The sequence below is a fragment of the Rhinatrema bivittatum genome, chromosome 1, assembly GCF_901001135.1.
Source record: "Rhinatrema bivittatum chromosome 1, aRhiBiv1.1, whole genome shotgun sequence".
Classification (NCBI taxonomy): domain Eukaryota; kingdom Metazoa; phylum Chordata; class Amphibia; order Gymnophiona; family Rhinatrematidae; genus Rhinatrema; species Rhinatrema bivittatum.
The window spans coordinates 487,721,208-487,738,700 of NC_042615.1; the positions used below are offsets into that span (position 1 = coordinate 487,721,208).

The 17,493-nt window shown below is 44.8% G+C and overlaps 1 protein-coding gene across 1 annotated transcript in view; it reads left to right on the forward strand.

Annotated features, from left to right (window-relative positions):
* The window catches only part of LOC115094743 (transmembrane protease serine 9-like), a 175,385-nt gene that overhangs the window by 77,858 nt on the left and 80,034 nt on the right, over positions 1 to 17,493 (forward strand). Inside the window, exons 4-6 of the mRNA XM_029608000.1 lie at positions 1,906 to 2,080; positions 2,463 to 2,725; positions 3,124 to 3,254. Of these exons, the coding sequence (XP_029463860.1) occupies positions 1,906 to 2,080; positions 2,463 to 2,725; positions 3,124 to 3,254 (569 nt within the window). The remainder of the gene's footprint in view (positions 1 to 1,905; positions 2,081 to 2,462; positions 2,726 to 3,123; positions 3,255 to 17,493) is intronic.

Here is a 17,493-nt window from a genome sequence, read left to right on the forward strand (position 1 = left end):
GAAACCACTTTCTACCCATTTCTTCATGAAAATACTGGGCCATGCTGCAGCAAGATTCCATAATCCTTTTGCAGAACTCAAATTGAAACAGGCTCGGTGGCAATAAGAGTTTCAGCAAAACAATTGCTCATGTAGGCATATATGCAGGCACATATCCGGCATAGATTTACAATTGTGTTTTATAACCCATGGGTATCCCAATATACCCTGCAGCATACACATGTATTTGAAAGCATTGAATGCACAAATTAAGAAGAGAAAAAGATCTAATGATCCTGATAGTTTCTTACTGGCCTTGCCAAATTTAGTTGGCTGTTCAGCAGCCAATACAATTGAGAATATTCCCATCCCTTACCATGCAGTGCAATGGGAATCTCTTTCATCCAAACCTTAAATCTTTAATTCTGATTGCATTGATGTTGAAAGTCACCTAGTCTTTTCCGTGTAGTTTCCTACTGAAGTGAGTAAGGTTAATCTAGCATCAAGTACATGCTTTACCAGAAGATTTTATAACTTTAAATGGAAAAGTTTTGCTATCTGGTATCCATTGGTGAATTAGGACCCTTTTTTAGTGTCCTGCTCCTCTCTTACTTCAAGAACTCTTAAGCTATTCTAACACAGGATTGAAAACTAACTCAGTCAGGGTTCATCTTAATACTATAGGAGCATACCATGAAAATCTGGAAGGAATTTCTATCTTCCAGCAACCTAACCATTGCCAGATTCATGAAAGGCCTAACTCATCTGATCCTTCTACTCCTTGGAATCTAAATATAGTTCTGGCTTAGCTCATGAAATCACCATTCAAGGTTCTACAACAGCAGAGCTAAAATTCCTGTCTTTGTTTTGATAGTTGTAACTTTTGCATGATGAGTGAGTTGCAAGTAGTCTCATATTCTCAGAACACTAAAATTTTTTAACAGAGTAGTTTTGAAAACTCATCCTAAATTTCTACCAAAAGTGGTTTCTCAATTGCACTTAAATTAGTCCATTGTATTACCAACATTTTTTCCGAAACCACATGTCCATAAGGAGGAATAGGATCCTTATAGATTGGACTGCAAAAGAGCTTTATTGCTGTGTTTGGAGAGAACAAAGATTTAAAGAAAGTCCTCACAAGTATTCATCTCCTTTAACCCGGTCAAACAGGATTTTTGAGTTACAAAAAAGAAGTCTTTCCGTGCGGATTTCTGATTGCATCTCTTATTTTTACACTCAGTCAGGACAACAATTTCAAAATAATATGAAAGCTCATCATGTCACTGGTACGGCAGCTTCTTTAGCCCATCTTCGCTTTCTTTCCATTAAAGATATTTCCAAGGCTGTCACCTAGTCATCTGTCTATATTTTCACTAATCATTACTGCCTAGAAAATGCCTCACAACAAGGCTGCAGTTTTGGCCAAGAAGTTCTCAAAAGCTTGTTTAATGAACTCCTTCAACTCTCTCCCCAATCTCTTCAAACATAGGTTGCATGTTATTCACTACTATATAATTTTCATGCAAACTCACCTTGGGAATTCTCACTAGTGTGGCTGAGTTGCTTATCTGTATCGTGTTCTCTGTAGACAGCAGGGCAAATCGACCAACAATGCCGCCATCCTCTCCTCACAGATGAAAGTTAGCTTGCTATAAATGCTAAGGTGATGGCTGCATGGGAATTCCCGCACATGCTCAGAATATCTTCTTGGGCTTTCTGAGCTCTGAGAGAGCTTTTCTGTCTTGGCGGCATCACCAACTTATGCATTTGTCCTGCTGTCTGTGAAGAACACCAGTTTCAGGTAAGCAACTTTGGTTTCCTGAGTCCCACTCTTTGGAGCTTGCTCGGAGCACCTCTGCTTCCTTGAGCTGTATCATGAGACCCACCGAAATCCTAATTTTGTCATCTTCTGTCTTTTCTTTCCAGCATGTGGCCAGCGCACAGCCTTCAAGCCCAAGCTCACCCCAGCAAACAACGAGGAAGCTGAAAAGGGAGAGTTTCCCTGGATGGTCTCCCTGAAGTTGTCCATTTATCACTTCTGCTCGGGCTCCATCCTCAACCGATGGTGGATCCTCACTACTGCGTCCTGCACCAACATCATGTAAGTGCAGATTCCATGCTCATTTAAGGTATTCCTTCCCCTCTCTAGTCTTTTCAGGTAGCTCCTTCCTGCTCCATGACTGGATCTAACCCACCATCAATCATTACTTGCAACCAAAGTTCTCTAGTTTAACTAACAGAGCAATGGAGGTGCTGACAGCCTTAGTCTCAGAGATGGGGGAGGGGGAGAATTCTGTGTCACTCTGCATGGGGAGAGGGGTCTGAGGGCAATAGAGTTCTTAAGGAATACATTAGGGGATTAAGTTTGAGTTTAGAAGCAGGAGGTTGGCTCTGTGCTTCTGTATGTCAGCTGGAAAATGCAGAAGGTCATATTTAACAAGATAACTAGCGTTCACCTCATCTCTCCTCTACTTTTCATGCAGAAAAAACGAGGAGTCCTCTGTTCTGGTCCAGGCCGGCATGCTGAACTTCCAGCTAGACTTTCGTTCCTTTCACGTAGAGCTGGTGGTGTCCCATCAAGAATACACAGAGGACCAGGAGACACACAACCTTGGTCTCATTCTGCTGCGCGAACCTTTATTCATCAGCCCTTTGATTTCACCCATTTGCATCTCCAAGAATATAAAATTGGAGCAGCTAATGACGCCCACCAACTGCTGGATCTCTGAATGGACATCACTGCAAGTTATGTCATGCATCTGCCTGCTTCCCCCCCCCCCCCCCCACCAACACACACAGCACTACCAGTGCACCCTTGATCCTACCTTTGCAGTATCTTTTCCTATTCCAGTAATAAGACCCCCTACACTCATGCAGCTCTGCCAGTGCACCTCAGTCTTGTACCAGTACTGAAGCACCCACAACCCACAACTCATTGCTCTTCAATCAAGTCCTGCAGCATCCCCGCAGGCACCTCCTTTTCTCCCAGCTGCTTCCTGTTGCAGTAGGCCAATATTATCAGGAACCACGCTACAGATGAGGACATAGGGAAAGATGTTAGTAGACTTGTGTGTGCATGTTGTTTTCATCAGTTTTGCATAATGGAACTACTCTTTCCCCCCCCCCCCCCCCTTTTCTCCACAGGTGGCCCCAGCATCCTGCTAAAGCGCAGGGTTTCACATCTTCAGCACACGCTTTGCAGTGACTTCTGGCCCATCATCTCTGATTTCACCTTTTGCATGAAGCTGAACCCGACCAACATGACAAACTGCAAGGCAAGTACACAACAGGGGAAGCATGGGACGTTCTTTCACAGGCCTAGCAAATAGGAAGTACTTTATCATGCAGTGCCCAGTTAATCTGTTGAAGTCATTGTCTCATAACATTGATCAGACAAAGAGTATGACAAGAGCTGATAAAAAATTAAACAAATTTATGGAGGATAGATCAGACACAAAGTGCGCAATCGCGGTTATCAGGGGAAATGTCCTCATAAATCTTAGGGTTCTTTAATTAATTGGTCAGTCTGGTGTGGTGAACTGTGGGCTGCACACATTCCCTTGTAAAGGATAAACAATCAGTGGCAGTCTATACATTTCTTTGTCAGGATGCAGAATAACCGCAGACCCAGGGACAGCTTCTGCATTAGGAAAATTAGATGGGTCCCTTAAGCACCAGGGGCTTGGGGTCGGTGAGAAGGGGGCTTAAAAACTGGCGGGGGGAGGGAGGATGAGGAGAGCGTAAATGCTGTCTCCTCACCCATTTTCCTTGAGCCAGCAATGCAAAATTGGGCAGTCTGCAACCTTTTTGCTCTCCAATGTAACAGCATCTCTAGACAGAAGTATTTGAGGTTGGAGTGGCAAGCTAAAGTGACGTTTCCACACATAATTCCCACCCCCACAGCATAGCTTCCTGTTTTTAAATTGACTATTAGAGACAAAATAAGAAAAAGTCCCAAGGACCACTCAGTAAAATGGTTTGATAGCAACATTCAACTGTTGTGTTTGTGGCATCGTGTGGACCCTTAGTCACAGTGGAGATGACTCCTCCCATGGGGAGGGGCCCCGTGGGGAACCACAGCAATAGGCTAAACTCAGAGAGCAGACAATTGTAGGTGGAAAGCTTTATTGTACTGCTGTAGATAGATGGTATGAGGCAGGAAGGAAAGGCACTGAAGTCCGGCAAGGTGCCAATACATTCAGACAGTCTCAGATATAGAAGTCTCACCCAGATGTTCAAGGTAGATAGGAACCCGCAGTGCGGGAAAGCCAAGCCTGGTGGGTGAAGTTGGAGAACTGGATCATAGAGGTACTCACAGGAACATAGTGCGGTCGTCTTCCTGGCAATGGAGATGGTGGGACCAAAGGTCCGTGGTGCAGTATACACTGGACTGATAGGCCCTCGAGGAGCGAATACCTGATAGCACAGAAGATCCTGAAATAAATAGAGAGAGACCCCCGAGGAGCGGTTGTCTAGTTAGTAGAGACCCCGAAGGGTTGGTGGAAGCGAGAGGCCCCCGAGGAGTGGGTGCCTAGAGCTTCGTTAGGAGTGAGAATCCGTGGAGGGTAGCGAGGCGTCTAAGCGGGCAGCTTAGAGGGGTCAGAGTAGCTAAACTGAAGTCCTTGCTAACTCAATGAAGATAGCGTAGTGGAGGCTTAAATACCTGGAGGTATTGACGTCATGCGGTGGGGACGCCTCCGAGGTTCCTGTCATGTTGTGTACTAGAGTGTAGGCAACGTGCGCGCGTGCGCCCTAAGAGGCCACGGGAAGGAGCATGGCGGACTGGGACGCCCATGCTGAGTTGGAGATGCCGAGGGTTTCGGCACTTTGCACCGGAGGCAGCTATCTTTCCCAAGGAGGAGGAAAAGGGTAGAAAAGAGGTAAGCCAGTACCCCTATCAAAGGGCCCCCTCCAAGATCTCTTCCAGGTAGTCTGGGTTTTGCGGGTGTGCCAGGTGGAATTGACGTACCATGTCCTTATCTGTGATGTTGGCCAGCGGTTCCCATGATTTCTCTTCTGGTCCATAGTTCTCCCAGGAGATGAGATACTCCCATGTCTTGCCTCTCTTACGGACATCCAAGATGTCATCCACGGCATATTAGATGTCATCCTCAGTGTCCAGACTAGTTGGTTCTGGGGTCTTTTTGGAGAACTCGGAGAGCATGAAGGGTTTTAACAGAGAGACATGGAATGCATTGTGTATCTTCATTGATGGAGGTAGTTTCAAACTGTACGTCAGGTTCCCTAATCGCCGAAGGATAAAAAACGGTCCAACATAGCGAGGAGCAAAATGTGCTAAAGGAAGTTTAAGGCGAAGATACTTGGTACTTAATGAGACTTTGTCTCTAGGCTGAAACTGTGGTGCCTTTTGATGATGAACATCGTAGGTTCTTTTTGCTTTCTGTCCTGCTTTGAGGAGTAGCTCCTTCGTTTGCTTCCAAAGTTGAGATAGCTCTGCTGCAGTGGTCTGTGTGGCAGGAGAAGCCACTGATAATGGAATTGGCAGAGGAGGCAGTGGTTGTCGTCCGTAGACGAGCTGGAAGGGAGAAGACCCCGTAGAAGTAGTAGGATGCGAGTTAATAGCAAATTCTGCGCAAGACAGTAATTCACCCCAATTGTTCTGCCTTGAATTGACATAGGATCGCAGAAATTGCTTCAGCGTTCTATTCATTCTCTCAGTCTGATCGTTAGACTGAGGATGGTAGGCGGAGGTTAAGTCCAAGGCGATGTCAAATTTTTGACATAAAGCTCTCCAAAACTTTGCAGTAAATTATACTCCTCTGTCGGATAGGATATGCTTAGGCATCCCATGAAGGCAGAAGATTTGTTTAATAAAGAGTTGTGCTAACTCCATAGCAGAGGGTAATCCTGGTAATGCTATAAAATGTGCCATTTTGGAGAAGCGGTCAACTGTGACCCAAATGGTGTTGTTTCCATTGGATGGTGGCAGGTCTACCACGAAATTGGTTGCAATATGTATCCAGGGTTCACCTGGCGATGGTAGAGGCTGGAACAAACCCCAAGGACATCCGGCTGGTGGTTTTTGCTTGGCACAGACAGCACAGGAACCCACATAAGCTCGTATGCTCTTTTTAATGGTTGGCCACCAATAGTACCATTGTAACATAGCTAGGGTACGACTCTGTCCTGGATGGCCGGCTAGATGGGAATTGTGTGCCCACTTCAACAGCTTCTTCCTTAGATTTCTGGCCATCACCGTCTTCCCGACGGGTACTGCATGAGTGGCTGCAAGAACCACTCTACCGGGGTCAATGATGTGATGGGGTTCATCTGGCACATCTTGAGGGGAGAAGGATCGTGACAAGGCATCAGCCCAAGTGTTCTTCTCTCCTGGACGATACTTCAGAAGGAAGTCAAATCTGTTAAAGAACAGGGGCCATCTTGCTTGACGGTGATTGAGTTGTTGAGCATGTCTGAGGTACTCCAAATTCTTGTGATCGGTGTACACTACTATTTGGTGTTATGCGCCTTCCAGCCAAGGACCCCACTCTTCAAAGGCCAGCTTGATTGCGAGTAACTCTTTGTCTCCGATTCCAGAATTTCTTTCGGCAGGCGAGAACCGCCTTGAGAAGAAGGAGCAAGGATGGAGCACATTAGATTCGCTATACTGGCTTAACACCATTTCCACACCAACGTCTGATGCATCGACCTCGACGATGAATGGATGATGTGGGTCAGGATGACAGAGGCACAGCTTCTTTTGAAAAGCCTCTTTGAGCGTCAGAAAGGCTGATATGGCTTCTGGAGACCAACTGGCGGGATTGGCTCCCTTCTTGGTCATAGCAGTTGGAGGGACTGTCAATGACGAGTAGTTTTTAATAAAGGATCGATAGTAATTTGTGAAGCCCAAGGAGTATCGCAGTACCTTCAGGCCTGTAAGTTGGGGCCAGTCACAGATACTTTCTAATTTCTTGGTATCCATCTGAAACCCGTTCTTAGAAGCAATGTATCCTAGGAAGGGTACAGACTCCTTCCACACTTTTCAAGCTTTGTGTATAGGTGGTACTCATGCAGGCATCTTAAAACTTTCTTGACATCCTCCTGATGAGTTTGCATAGCTTGAGAGAAGAGCAATATATCATTGAGATATACTACTACGCATTGATAAAGTAAGTCCCGTAAGATTTCGTTCATCATATTTTGAAAGACTGCAGATGCGTTACTCAAACCGAAAAGCATGATGAAATATTCAAAGTGTCCATCGCGGGTGTTGAAAGCAGTCTTCCATTCGTCTCCTTCACGAATACGTACCAAGTTGTAAACCCTTTTAAGGTCTAAATTGGAGAATATTTTGGCTCCTTGGAGCCTGTCGAACAGTTCAGAAATTAAGGGCAGGGGGTACCTGTCCTTGATGGTAATCTCATTCAGACCCCTGTAATCGATGCAGGGACGTAAGGTGCCATCTTTCTTCCCTATGAAAAAGAAGCCTGCACCAGCAGGAGATTTGGAGGGTTTGATGAACCCCTTCTGCAGGTTCTCTTGTATGTAGGTGGACATGGCTTGAGTATCAGCTACTGAAAGAGAGTAAACTCTTCTTTGGGAGGTTCTGAATTAGGCTTCAGATTTATGGCGCAGTCAAATACTCTGTGCGGTAGAAGTACATCTGCTGCTTGTTTTGAGAAAACATCCTCGAAGGAGGCGTATTGTGGAGGTAAGCCAGGTAACGATGGTGTATTGGGCATGCAAATGAGCGGTGAAACCTCCGCGAGGCACCAGCCATGACATTCTGGTCCCCACCGGGACAGTTCCAACATGGCCCAATTAAATTGAGGCATATGATGTTGAAGCCAAGGCAGTCCAAGTACCACTGGATGCATGGCCTTTTCCAATACGAGAAATGAGATGGATTCAGAGTGTAAAGCTCTGGTGCGCAGGCCAATGGCCTGAATAGTCAATGAAACTTCTTCAGGAAGTGGTTCTCCATGGATAGAGGACAATAGCAAAGGCTTAACTATTGGTGTGGTAGGAATCCATTCAACTAAGTGCTTCAAAATAAAATTACCTCCGGCACCGGTGTCAATGAGAGTGAGAGTCTGAAATTCAAGGCCTCCGCAGAGCAGAGATACTGGTAAGGATAATGGAGGAGTAGGAGAGGTGAGGAGAAGTCCTCCTGCAGATCCTAGGCCCGTCAGTTTCCCAAACAGATGGGACAGGTTTGGACAGCGTGGCCCGATTGGCCACAATACATGCATAACCCCATGCGTTTGCGAAAACGTCTCTCCTTGGAAGTTAAATGGCTTCAGCCTAGCTGCAGAGGCTCTTCCTCTTCTAAGGAAGCAGACAGTAGGCTGGAAGCAATAGGCACAGGTTTAGGATGGTTAGCCCCCATCGTGGACTTTCGTGGACTCTTAGCCTCCTGAATTCAGTCTCGGATATGGTGGTAAATTCTCCCAGCCAGTTCCATCAGGGACTCAAGGGTATCAGGCAAATCATGAGCCACTAATTCGTCCTTCAAGTGAGAGTTGAGGCCCTCCATGAATATGGCACGTAGACATCCAATGTCCCAATGTAATTCAGATGCTAAAGTCTTGAATTCAATTGCAAAGTCTATGAGTGGCTTATTACCTTGCTGGAGATTGAGCAAAGCAGATCCAGCGACAGTCTGGCGAGCCGGGTCATCAAAGACAGACTTGAAAAGTTTTAGAAATCCTGATAGGTCATTCAGGATAGGATCTTCATGTTCCATAACAGTAAAGCCCAAGCCAAGGCCTGCCCCTTTAGAAATGATAGGATGTAGGTGGTCTTGGAAGCTTCAGTGGAAAAGAGGGTAGGCTGTAATGCAAAATGCATGCTGCATTGATTAACAAACCCTCTACACATCTTGGCTTCACCCGTAAAGCAGGTAGGTATAGATAAGGCTACAGTGGTCTTGAGGGTCACCACTGGAGACAGCAATTCTTTCACAGGAGTTGCTGAAGAATTCAGTTGAGCATGAAACTGATTGAAGGCAGTAGCTAGGCTCTCCAAAGATTTTTGTTGTTCCATGATCCGCTGGGCTAGGCCAGGTATGGCCTGCAAGGCCGCGAGCTGAGCCGAGTCCATGGAGTTAGCAATCTGTTGTGTTTGTGGCATCGTGAGGACCCTTAGTCGCAGTGGAGATGACTCCTCCCATGGGGAGGGGCCCCGTGGGGAACTACAGCAATAGGCTAAACTCAGATAGCAGACACTTGTAGGTGGAAAGCTTTATTGTACTGCTGTAGATAGGTGGTATGAGGCAGGAAGGAAAGGCATTGAAGTCCGGCAAAGTGCCAATACGTTCAGACAGTCTCAGATGTAGAAGTCTCACCCAGATGTTCAAGGTAGATAGGAACCTGCAGGGCGAGAAAGCCGAGCCTGGTGGGTGGAGTTGGAGAACCGGATCATAGAGGTACTCACAGGAACGTAGTGCAGACTTCTTCCTGGCAATGGAGATGGTGGGACCAAAGGTCCGTGGTGCAGTATACACTGGACTGATAGGCCCTCGAGGAGTGAGTACCTGATAGCATGGAAGATCCTGAAATAAATAGAGAGAGACCCCCGAGGAGCGGTTGTCTAGAGCTTCATTAGGAGCAAGAATCCCCAGAGGGTAGCGAGGCGTCTAAGCGGGCAGCTTAGAGGGGTCAGAGTAGCTAAACTGAAGTCCTTGCTAACTCAACGAAGGTAGCGTAGTGGAGGCTAAAATACCTGGAGGTACTGACATCATGCGGTGGGGACGCCCCCGAGGTTCCTGCCATGACGTGTACTAGAGCGTAGGCAACGTGTGTGCGCGCGCCTTAAGAGGCCATAGGAAGGAGCATGGCGGACTGGGACGCTCATGCTGAGTTTGAGACGCCGAGGGTTTCAGCAATTGACACCGGAGGCAGCCATCTTGCCCAAGGAAGAGGAAAAGGGTAGAAAAGAGGTAAGGCAGAGCGGTCACAGCCGTCTGCGACTGCGGACGCAACATCAACCAGTTCTTGTACATGGACATGACAGTAATCTGGAGTCTGTACATGAAGGAATAGAATGTCAATAATTTTTATTTATATTCCACTTTCAGCACTTCAAAGCGGATTACATTCAGGTACTGTAGTTATTTCTCTGTCCCCAGCGGGCTCACAATCTGTTTGTACCTGAGGCAATGGAGGGTAAAGTGACTTGCCCTAAATCCTGCACCTCCAGGTTCATAATACGCACACCACGTCCATAGAAATTCCCCTCAGCAAAGGCCCTGGGGCAGTTTCCCCTTACAACTCTCTTTACAAAATTAATGTATTCAAATTCTGGTGCCACCTCAGTAATAGCAGCACACTCCATTACCAAATGCTTTGTGAAGTAATACAGAACCCTGCAAAAATGACACTCAGCACTTATGTAGCAACCCTGTACTACTGTGACAGCCCTAACTCCCAGGACTGAAACAGCAATAACCTTACCTATTAAAGGACAGCACTGCAAATAATACACTGGGCCCTAGAACACTAATACACCAGCCAGACTGCTATATACAGATGCTACCCATTAACAGAATCCCTTACACACAAAGAGCATAGATCAACCTTCACCTAACAGAAAATAAGGGACCAAAAATTAGAAACAGAAACATGTAGATAAAAACTATAATGGAAACCCTAAGAAGCCAGACCCTGAGCAGTGCAATACTGGAGAAAGAGAAAACAAAAATGCATTTCTGCCAATACTGAGCACAAATACATATTCCCACTCTCTAAAAACTTCAAATAAAATGTTTTCTACCTTTCCACTGCCTCTCGTGCTCTGTCTAGTTCTCCAGGTCATTCACCTTTCAATCCCTCCCCACTCTTTGGCCCTGTTCTCTTATCCCTATCTAACTCTCCCAGTCATACCCACCCAGTTGCTGAGCACCCACTGTTTTCCCCCTCCCCAAAATCCCTGTTCAATCTGAGCCCCTATTCTCCCCTGTTTCCAAGTCCTCTCTCTTCCCCCACACTAAGGAGCTTCTAACTAACTTACAGCTCGGCGCCTCTCTAAAACACTGTAGCTGCTGCTACTCATGCTCCCAGCTTGATCCTTCCTCCCTCATCTCCCCTTCCTCTTGTGGCCTGACCTGTGCAGTTGAAACATGAGTTGTGGTGGTAATGCCTTTGGCTATTTGTATATTGGCTTTGGTGAGCTTCATGTACAGCTCACCGCCATGCTCGGGGCCTTGAAGGGGCGCTCCATTTAGAAGGGTAGCCCTTTCATGCTTCAGCACGCTTGTTTCCATTCCATCTGACCCGGGTGGTCAGGTCTTTTCTTGTAGTCATTTGGCAAGTTGGGTCTAACACAGATCCTGATGCCTTTTTCCACTTTTTCAAAGACAGTACATGAGTTCTATGCCCATTGTTCCTATTGACCAAACTTCAGGCATAGCTATGTATAGGCAGTCTGTTCTTGCACTTCAGATGCTAGTGAATCGCAATTTTTCTGGAGGGCTCTCTAGCCTCAAATTGTCTATTCGACTGACTTGCAACACCAAAGAGGACTGTGCAGTTTTGATCAAAGAGCTCTTTCTCTTGGTTAGTGATTTGTGCCCTTTTCTGTGCCCAGGAGGACCCAGGCCTAGTGCAGCATGTCAGGGCTCACTATACGGCAGCTATGTCTGCATTAGGTTTTATTTTGCGGCAAAGTAGGCTTCTCATAAAGTCAATAATGGTGTACACTCTCCAATTTGCACAATTTTGTTTCACATAAAATGGTCCATGCTTTTCTCCCCAATTATATTAGTAGATTCTGTCATAAAGTTTAAGGTACTTCTGAAGATTGTACTTGAATAATATTCTCAGGTCAATTTGGGAGCAGCCATTCCTGTATGAAATCCAGAGGGGGGGAAAAAAAAAAAGCTAGAACCTAATAACCTGTCTTTTATATGCTCAGAACCCAAGCAAGATTGTATTCCCTCCAATATGGGCAATTCAATCCCCCTTGATTTTTGTCCTGCAGTAAGGTACTTAGCGGAACCCTTGCTTTATTGTCACTTCACAGGAATTTCCTTTTATAATGATTAATAAGGTCTAAATCTGATTTCTTTATATCAGAACTTGTTGCATAACATAAAGCCACTTTCGCAATTGAATCATTTTTATCAGGTGGATTCTCCCAGTCAGAGACAAGGGTAAGGAAAACCAATTTTTTCAGTTTTTGTTCCAGGCTCTTAAGTAACGGAATAATATATGCCTCATACAATTTCCTTATATCCCTTGAAAGCATAATCCCCAAGCATCTCATTTCCTGTTCTACCCATTTCAAGGGACATTGACCCTTCCACTCCTCTTTCAAATTCTCATAAATTTCCATTGCTTCCGATTTGTCAACATTGATCACCAGCCCTGAGAAGGCACTAAATAACATCTGATGCCTCAGGACACCCTCCACCGATGCCAGTGGGGATGACAAAAATACCAGGATGTTGTCGGCAAAAGCTACCACTTTAAATTCTTGATTCCCTAATCGAAAACCTATCACAGAGGAGTCTGCTTCTATCTTTCTTAATAACTGATGTATCGAAAGGATGTAAAACAGTGGCAACAATGGGCAACCTTTACCTGGTCCCGTGACGTAATGGGAAATCTTCCAAAATCAGACCATTAGCTATTACAGCAGATCTCGGTCTCTGATATAGCAACGAAATATTATGTATTATGTCCCCTTGAAAACCATACCTCCCCAGGACCGAAAACAGATATTCATTTTATACTCTATCAAAGGCTTTTTTCTGAATGAAACCCAACCACCATTTTTGGACATCTTCTCTTTATGCTTTCTTCCATATTTATTATCAGTTTGGTCATATTTACGCTTGATTTGATGAGATAGGTTAAGTCTGGCATTTCTTTCAATTACTAGCCAGAATTTTAGCAAAACGTTTGGTTTCATAATTCAAAAAAGATATGGTCCTATATAAATCAGGGTTCATTTTATCCTTCCACGGTTTTTCCAAAACTGTAATGTAAGCCCTTGTAAACCCCTCAGGGAATTCATTTCTTTCTTGAGCATCTAAAAAAAAAATTAAGTAATACTCCAGAAACCTGGCCAACCAATAATTTATAGAAATCAGCATTCAGTCCATCTGGCCCAGGAGCTTTATGACTCTTACTGGCTTTAATTGCATCAGAAATTTCCTGATGCACAATAGGTTTAGTAATGTGAGCTAACTGCGTGGCAGAAATCTTTGGAATTTCTAGATTTTTTGAAAAATTCTTCCTCCATATACAACTTTTCATAAAATTTACAAAATGCCGCACTGATATCCTTGCTTTTAGTAAAAAACTTGCCCCCTTCATCTGTTAACTTTTCAATGTGAGTCTTTCCTCTGCTCAATTTTACCAATTTGATTGGAGTTTTCCAGCTTTGTTTCCTAAGCAAAATAGTTTATGCTCCTCTAAGTGCATTGCTCTCTGTGCTCTTTGATGTAATTGAGAATTTAAACCATTTAAGAGAGCTCTATATACTTCCCAAATAATTCCTGTGGTGGTCTGTGCCAAGTTTAGTTTAGCATCTCATAACTGCCTTATTTGTTTCCAGTATAGTCTTGGATTACCTCTATGGTTGGAGTTATACCTTTCAAACTCAATCCACTTGTTTTTTAAGAAACTTTTAAATTCTTTATATTCTACCAAGTGACTAAGAAATTTCCAGATTCTAGACTGCTTTATATCTGCTATAATATGAAACTTTATCCAAATCATCGCAATTTTAGATATTTCAATGGACCCAATTTTTGCTTGTTGTATTTTAAGAAAAAAGAAATTAAAATATAATCTATCTGTGACAGAGTCGCTTGTGCACTAGACACATATGTATAGTCCCTCTCACTAGGGTTGAGCATACACCATGTCTAGTAAGCTTAATTCTTTGCAGAGATATTTCATTTCCTTTAGCTTTCCTTCAGCCTTTTGATGACTGGGAACTGATCTGTCCAAACTGGTATCATGTGCACAATTTAAATTGCCTAATAGAAACAAAGGTTTCTCTAATAATTAGAATTAACTTATTCCCCAATTCTATAAAAAAAACCCAACAAACAAACATGTCTGTACTCGTTTGGTCTATATACATTACAAATAATTTCAGAATCACAAACCTTTCTGATGGATTGCAAATTTGTTGAATCATTTGAAAGTTGAGCTTTTTTGTTTACCAAAATTGCCACCCCAGCCTTTTTTCCTACAGCAGGAGCATAAAAGCACTGACCCACCCAGCTTCTTGTCAGTTTCTTACATTCCCCTTCTGACATATGAATTTCCTGAATCTTAGCAATAAACACTTTGTGTCTTTGTAAAGCAGTTCATATTTTCTTTCTCTTAATTCGAGACCCTAAACCTCCAACCTTCCATAAAATACACAGTATACTGTCCATCCTTCAGCCAACCTCTACCTTGATGCCTGAGACATATCATCTCTCCATCATAACTGATGGCCTCCCAGCCTGGATCATCCACCACACACGCTTTTGATCCTTCCTATTTACTTGAAGCCTACAATCCCAACTGATCCCCTATCTCGAAATCCCTTCTTTCTTGCTTTGTTTATGCTCACCATCATATATTCCAGGGGTGGCAAACTCCAGTCCTTGAGAGCCACAAGCAGGCCAGGTTTTCAGGATAACCACAAGGAATATGCATGAGATAGATCCGCATGCTCTGCCTCCAATGGATGCAAAACTATCTCAAGTATAATTCATTGTGGATATCCTGAAAACCTGGCCTATTTGTGGCCTTCGAGGACCGGAGTTTGCCACCTGTGATATAAACCCTCCCCGCCCCCCCCCCCCCCCCCCCCGTATCCCCTTCAACACTTCTCCCACCCCCTCCCCTTCCTCCCTTACCCCCCCCCCCACTTAGATATCAATTTAAAAATCAAAAGGGTGAATTTTCAAAAATTGCATGTGTAAAAATCAGTTATATGCTATTTTATAAACTCAAAATACATATGTATGGGTACACGAGTAAATTTGCATATATAAAAAAAAGGGATGGGGTGTTCTGGGGCAGGATCATCATGAATAAGCTGCTATTTTATAAGCAATTTTCACATGTAAATGTGGCAGCTTACTCACATATATTTATACCTACTGTATATGATTTGTTTTCCTCATTGTCTATAAGAAGGACTGTGCTTGGATCGATGTTTCGGGTGAATCCCTTTCGCATGTTTTCAGCAGGTGACTGTCGTTTTCAGCTAAGTTTGTGCTTTGAAACCAGGGATCATCCTTAAGGTTATCCGCTGCACCTTCTAGTCTCCATTTATTTTAACTCCATTTTAGAGCTGGGAGTTTTCAGGAGGCAATAATCCCCCCCCCCCTAAAGTCACCCAAAAGCACACCTTTATGTTCTTCAAGCGATTCTGAATAAGATATGGATACACGCACGTTGATTGTGCAGAGAAACTTATAGATAGGGAGCAAAGGATAAGCGGAGAGATCTTGCAGGGAAAGATAAAACTAGGAACAAATAGCAATTTGACATTTTGTCACCATGGCATGTAATACTGCAGCAGAAATGGCTGCATCAGTTCCCCCCATGAGCCACATTCACATCAGCATTTCCGAGGAACCCAGATACTGACTGATGATACCATTTCTCCAAACAGGTGGTGTAATTTCCATGTATGCTTGAACAGATGTATTTTTTTTTCTTCTGTCAAGACAAAGCTGCAGCCGGGTAGCAGAATTTGTTTCCGGGCATATTTGGGAACCGATTGGCATTTTGCAGCCCCTGAAGAAGCTGTCAGAAACACGAGCCGTGTCGGGCCAACGCCAAGCTTGATATCCCCAATGCCTTCACTGCTACGATAAGTTAAAAATAATTTACTGCCCTTAAAAAGTTTACAAAAATTGCAAAACGCAAAACCAAAAAAACCTTATCTAAGAAACCAATGATTATATGGAGTAAACGGCATATGATGAATCAGTGACCGTACAACTACAAAAAGTGGCTTTCAGGGCTATCAAACGAAAAGCCCGCCATTTTATATGAGGTTTCTCCGGTGATACCAATGAGACTACATGGCACCAGCCTAATATGTGATGTTATTTTGAACATAAGTGAACAGATGTATTGGCATAAGTCTGACCTGATAGGTCTGTCCGTAACACAGAGAATATCCAGGGAATTGGCCAAGCGTGCTATATAGTATCATCACTTGGACATAAATGATGCAAACTGTACAACATATTTGTCGCTGACATTAAGGAGGCAATTTTCAAAACTGTTTGAGCAAATCCAAAATCTGCAGACTTTGCGCTAGTTCAGATTGCTGAAGGAAAAAGCACCTGCAGAGATCTAAAACCTGTTTTTTCTGCAGGAACGTTTTGAAAATGCAAGACCGCGTGTGTTGCCTCCCGCGGCTTCCCCCCCCCCCCCCCCCCCCCCACAGGTATACCTCCATGAAAATACAAGTTAAAGTAGGCAACCATTTTTACTGGCATTCTAGGCGGGCAACTTTCAAATAGCCAGTTTACATAGAGCGCTCTTTCAAGGATGTTATGATTTCGTATAGATGTGAACCCTGGCCCGAGGTGAGAAGTGCCTCCGCCCACAGGGAGGAGCCCTGTGGGCCTCACCGTCGGTAGGCGGAGTCTCAGCGACGTAGGACACAGCTGAATGTAGAAACTTTATTATGCAGGAATGAGAAAACAAGCCCGCAGAGTGGGGGGTGAAATAAGTACAGTTCTGAGCAGTGGGGTATACCAGGTAATACCACTGATGTGATGATCCGGAAGTGGCCTGCAGAGTGAGGTAAGCCAGGCGGGTAGAGATACCTCAGGAGTGCAGATCCGGTAGTGGCCCGCGGAGCGGGGTACACCGAGGAGTCTGTACAGGAGATGAAACAACTGAGGTGCAGGAACCCGAAGTAGATCTTGTAGTAGTAGGAGTGGAGGTAATACCCAGTAACTCAAAGTGTACTGAAGCAAGTTCACTGAAGAGGAAGCGGTAGTGGCCCGAGGCACGGGGTACGCCACAAGCGTCAGCAAAGCTAGAGTCGTTGAAGTCTGTAGAAAGGTACTCACAAATGGAAGTTCCTGATAGTGTCCCAAGGCAGGAAGGCCCTCCGAGGAACGGATAGCCAGGAACGCGGAAGGGCCCCCGAGGAGCGGGTACCCAGAACGTCCGATACCAAAGGGGAAATCCGGAACTGGAGTCCAAGAGTACAGCAAATTCAGCAACGAGGAAAACTCCTTGCTAACTCGTAGTAGCAGAGGGCCGGTCGGTTTAAGTACAGCATCGTGTTGACGTCATCCGGAGGGAACACCCCCGAGGTTCCCGCCACGACGTGTACAAAGGAGGCCCTTGTGCGCGCGTGTGCGCCTTAGGTGATTCCAGATCAAAAATGGTGGTCGGCAGCACCCACGCCATTCCGGGGACGCCGAGGAGGTCGGCATTGGCTGGCGGAGGCCGCCACTCTTCCAATGATTGAAGATGCAGGGAAAAAAGAGGTGAGCATGAGAGGTCGCAGCCGTCTAAGACCGACGGGCTTAACACAGGAGCAGATGGCCTCTGAAAATGTCCTTCTAAA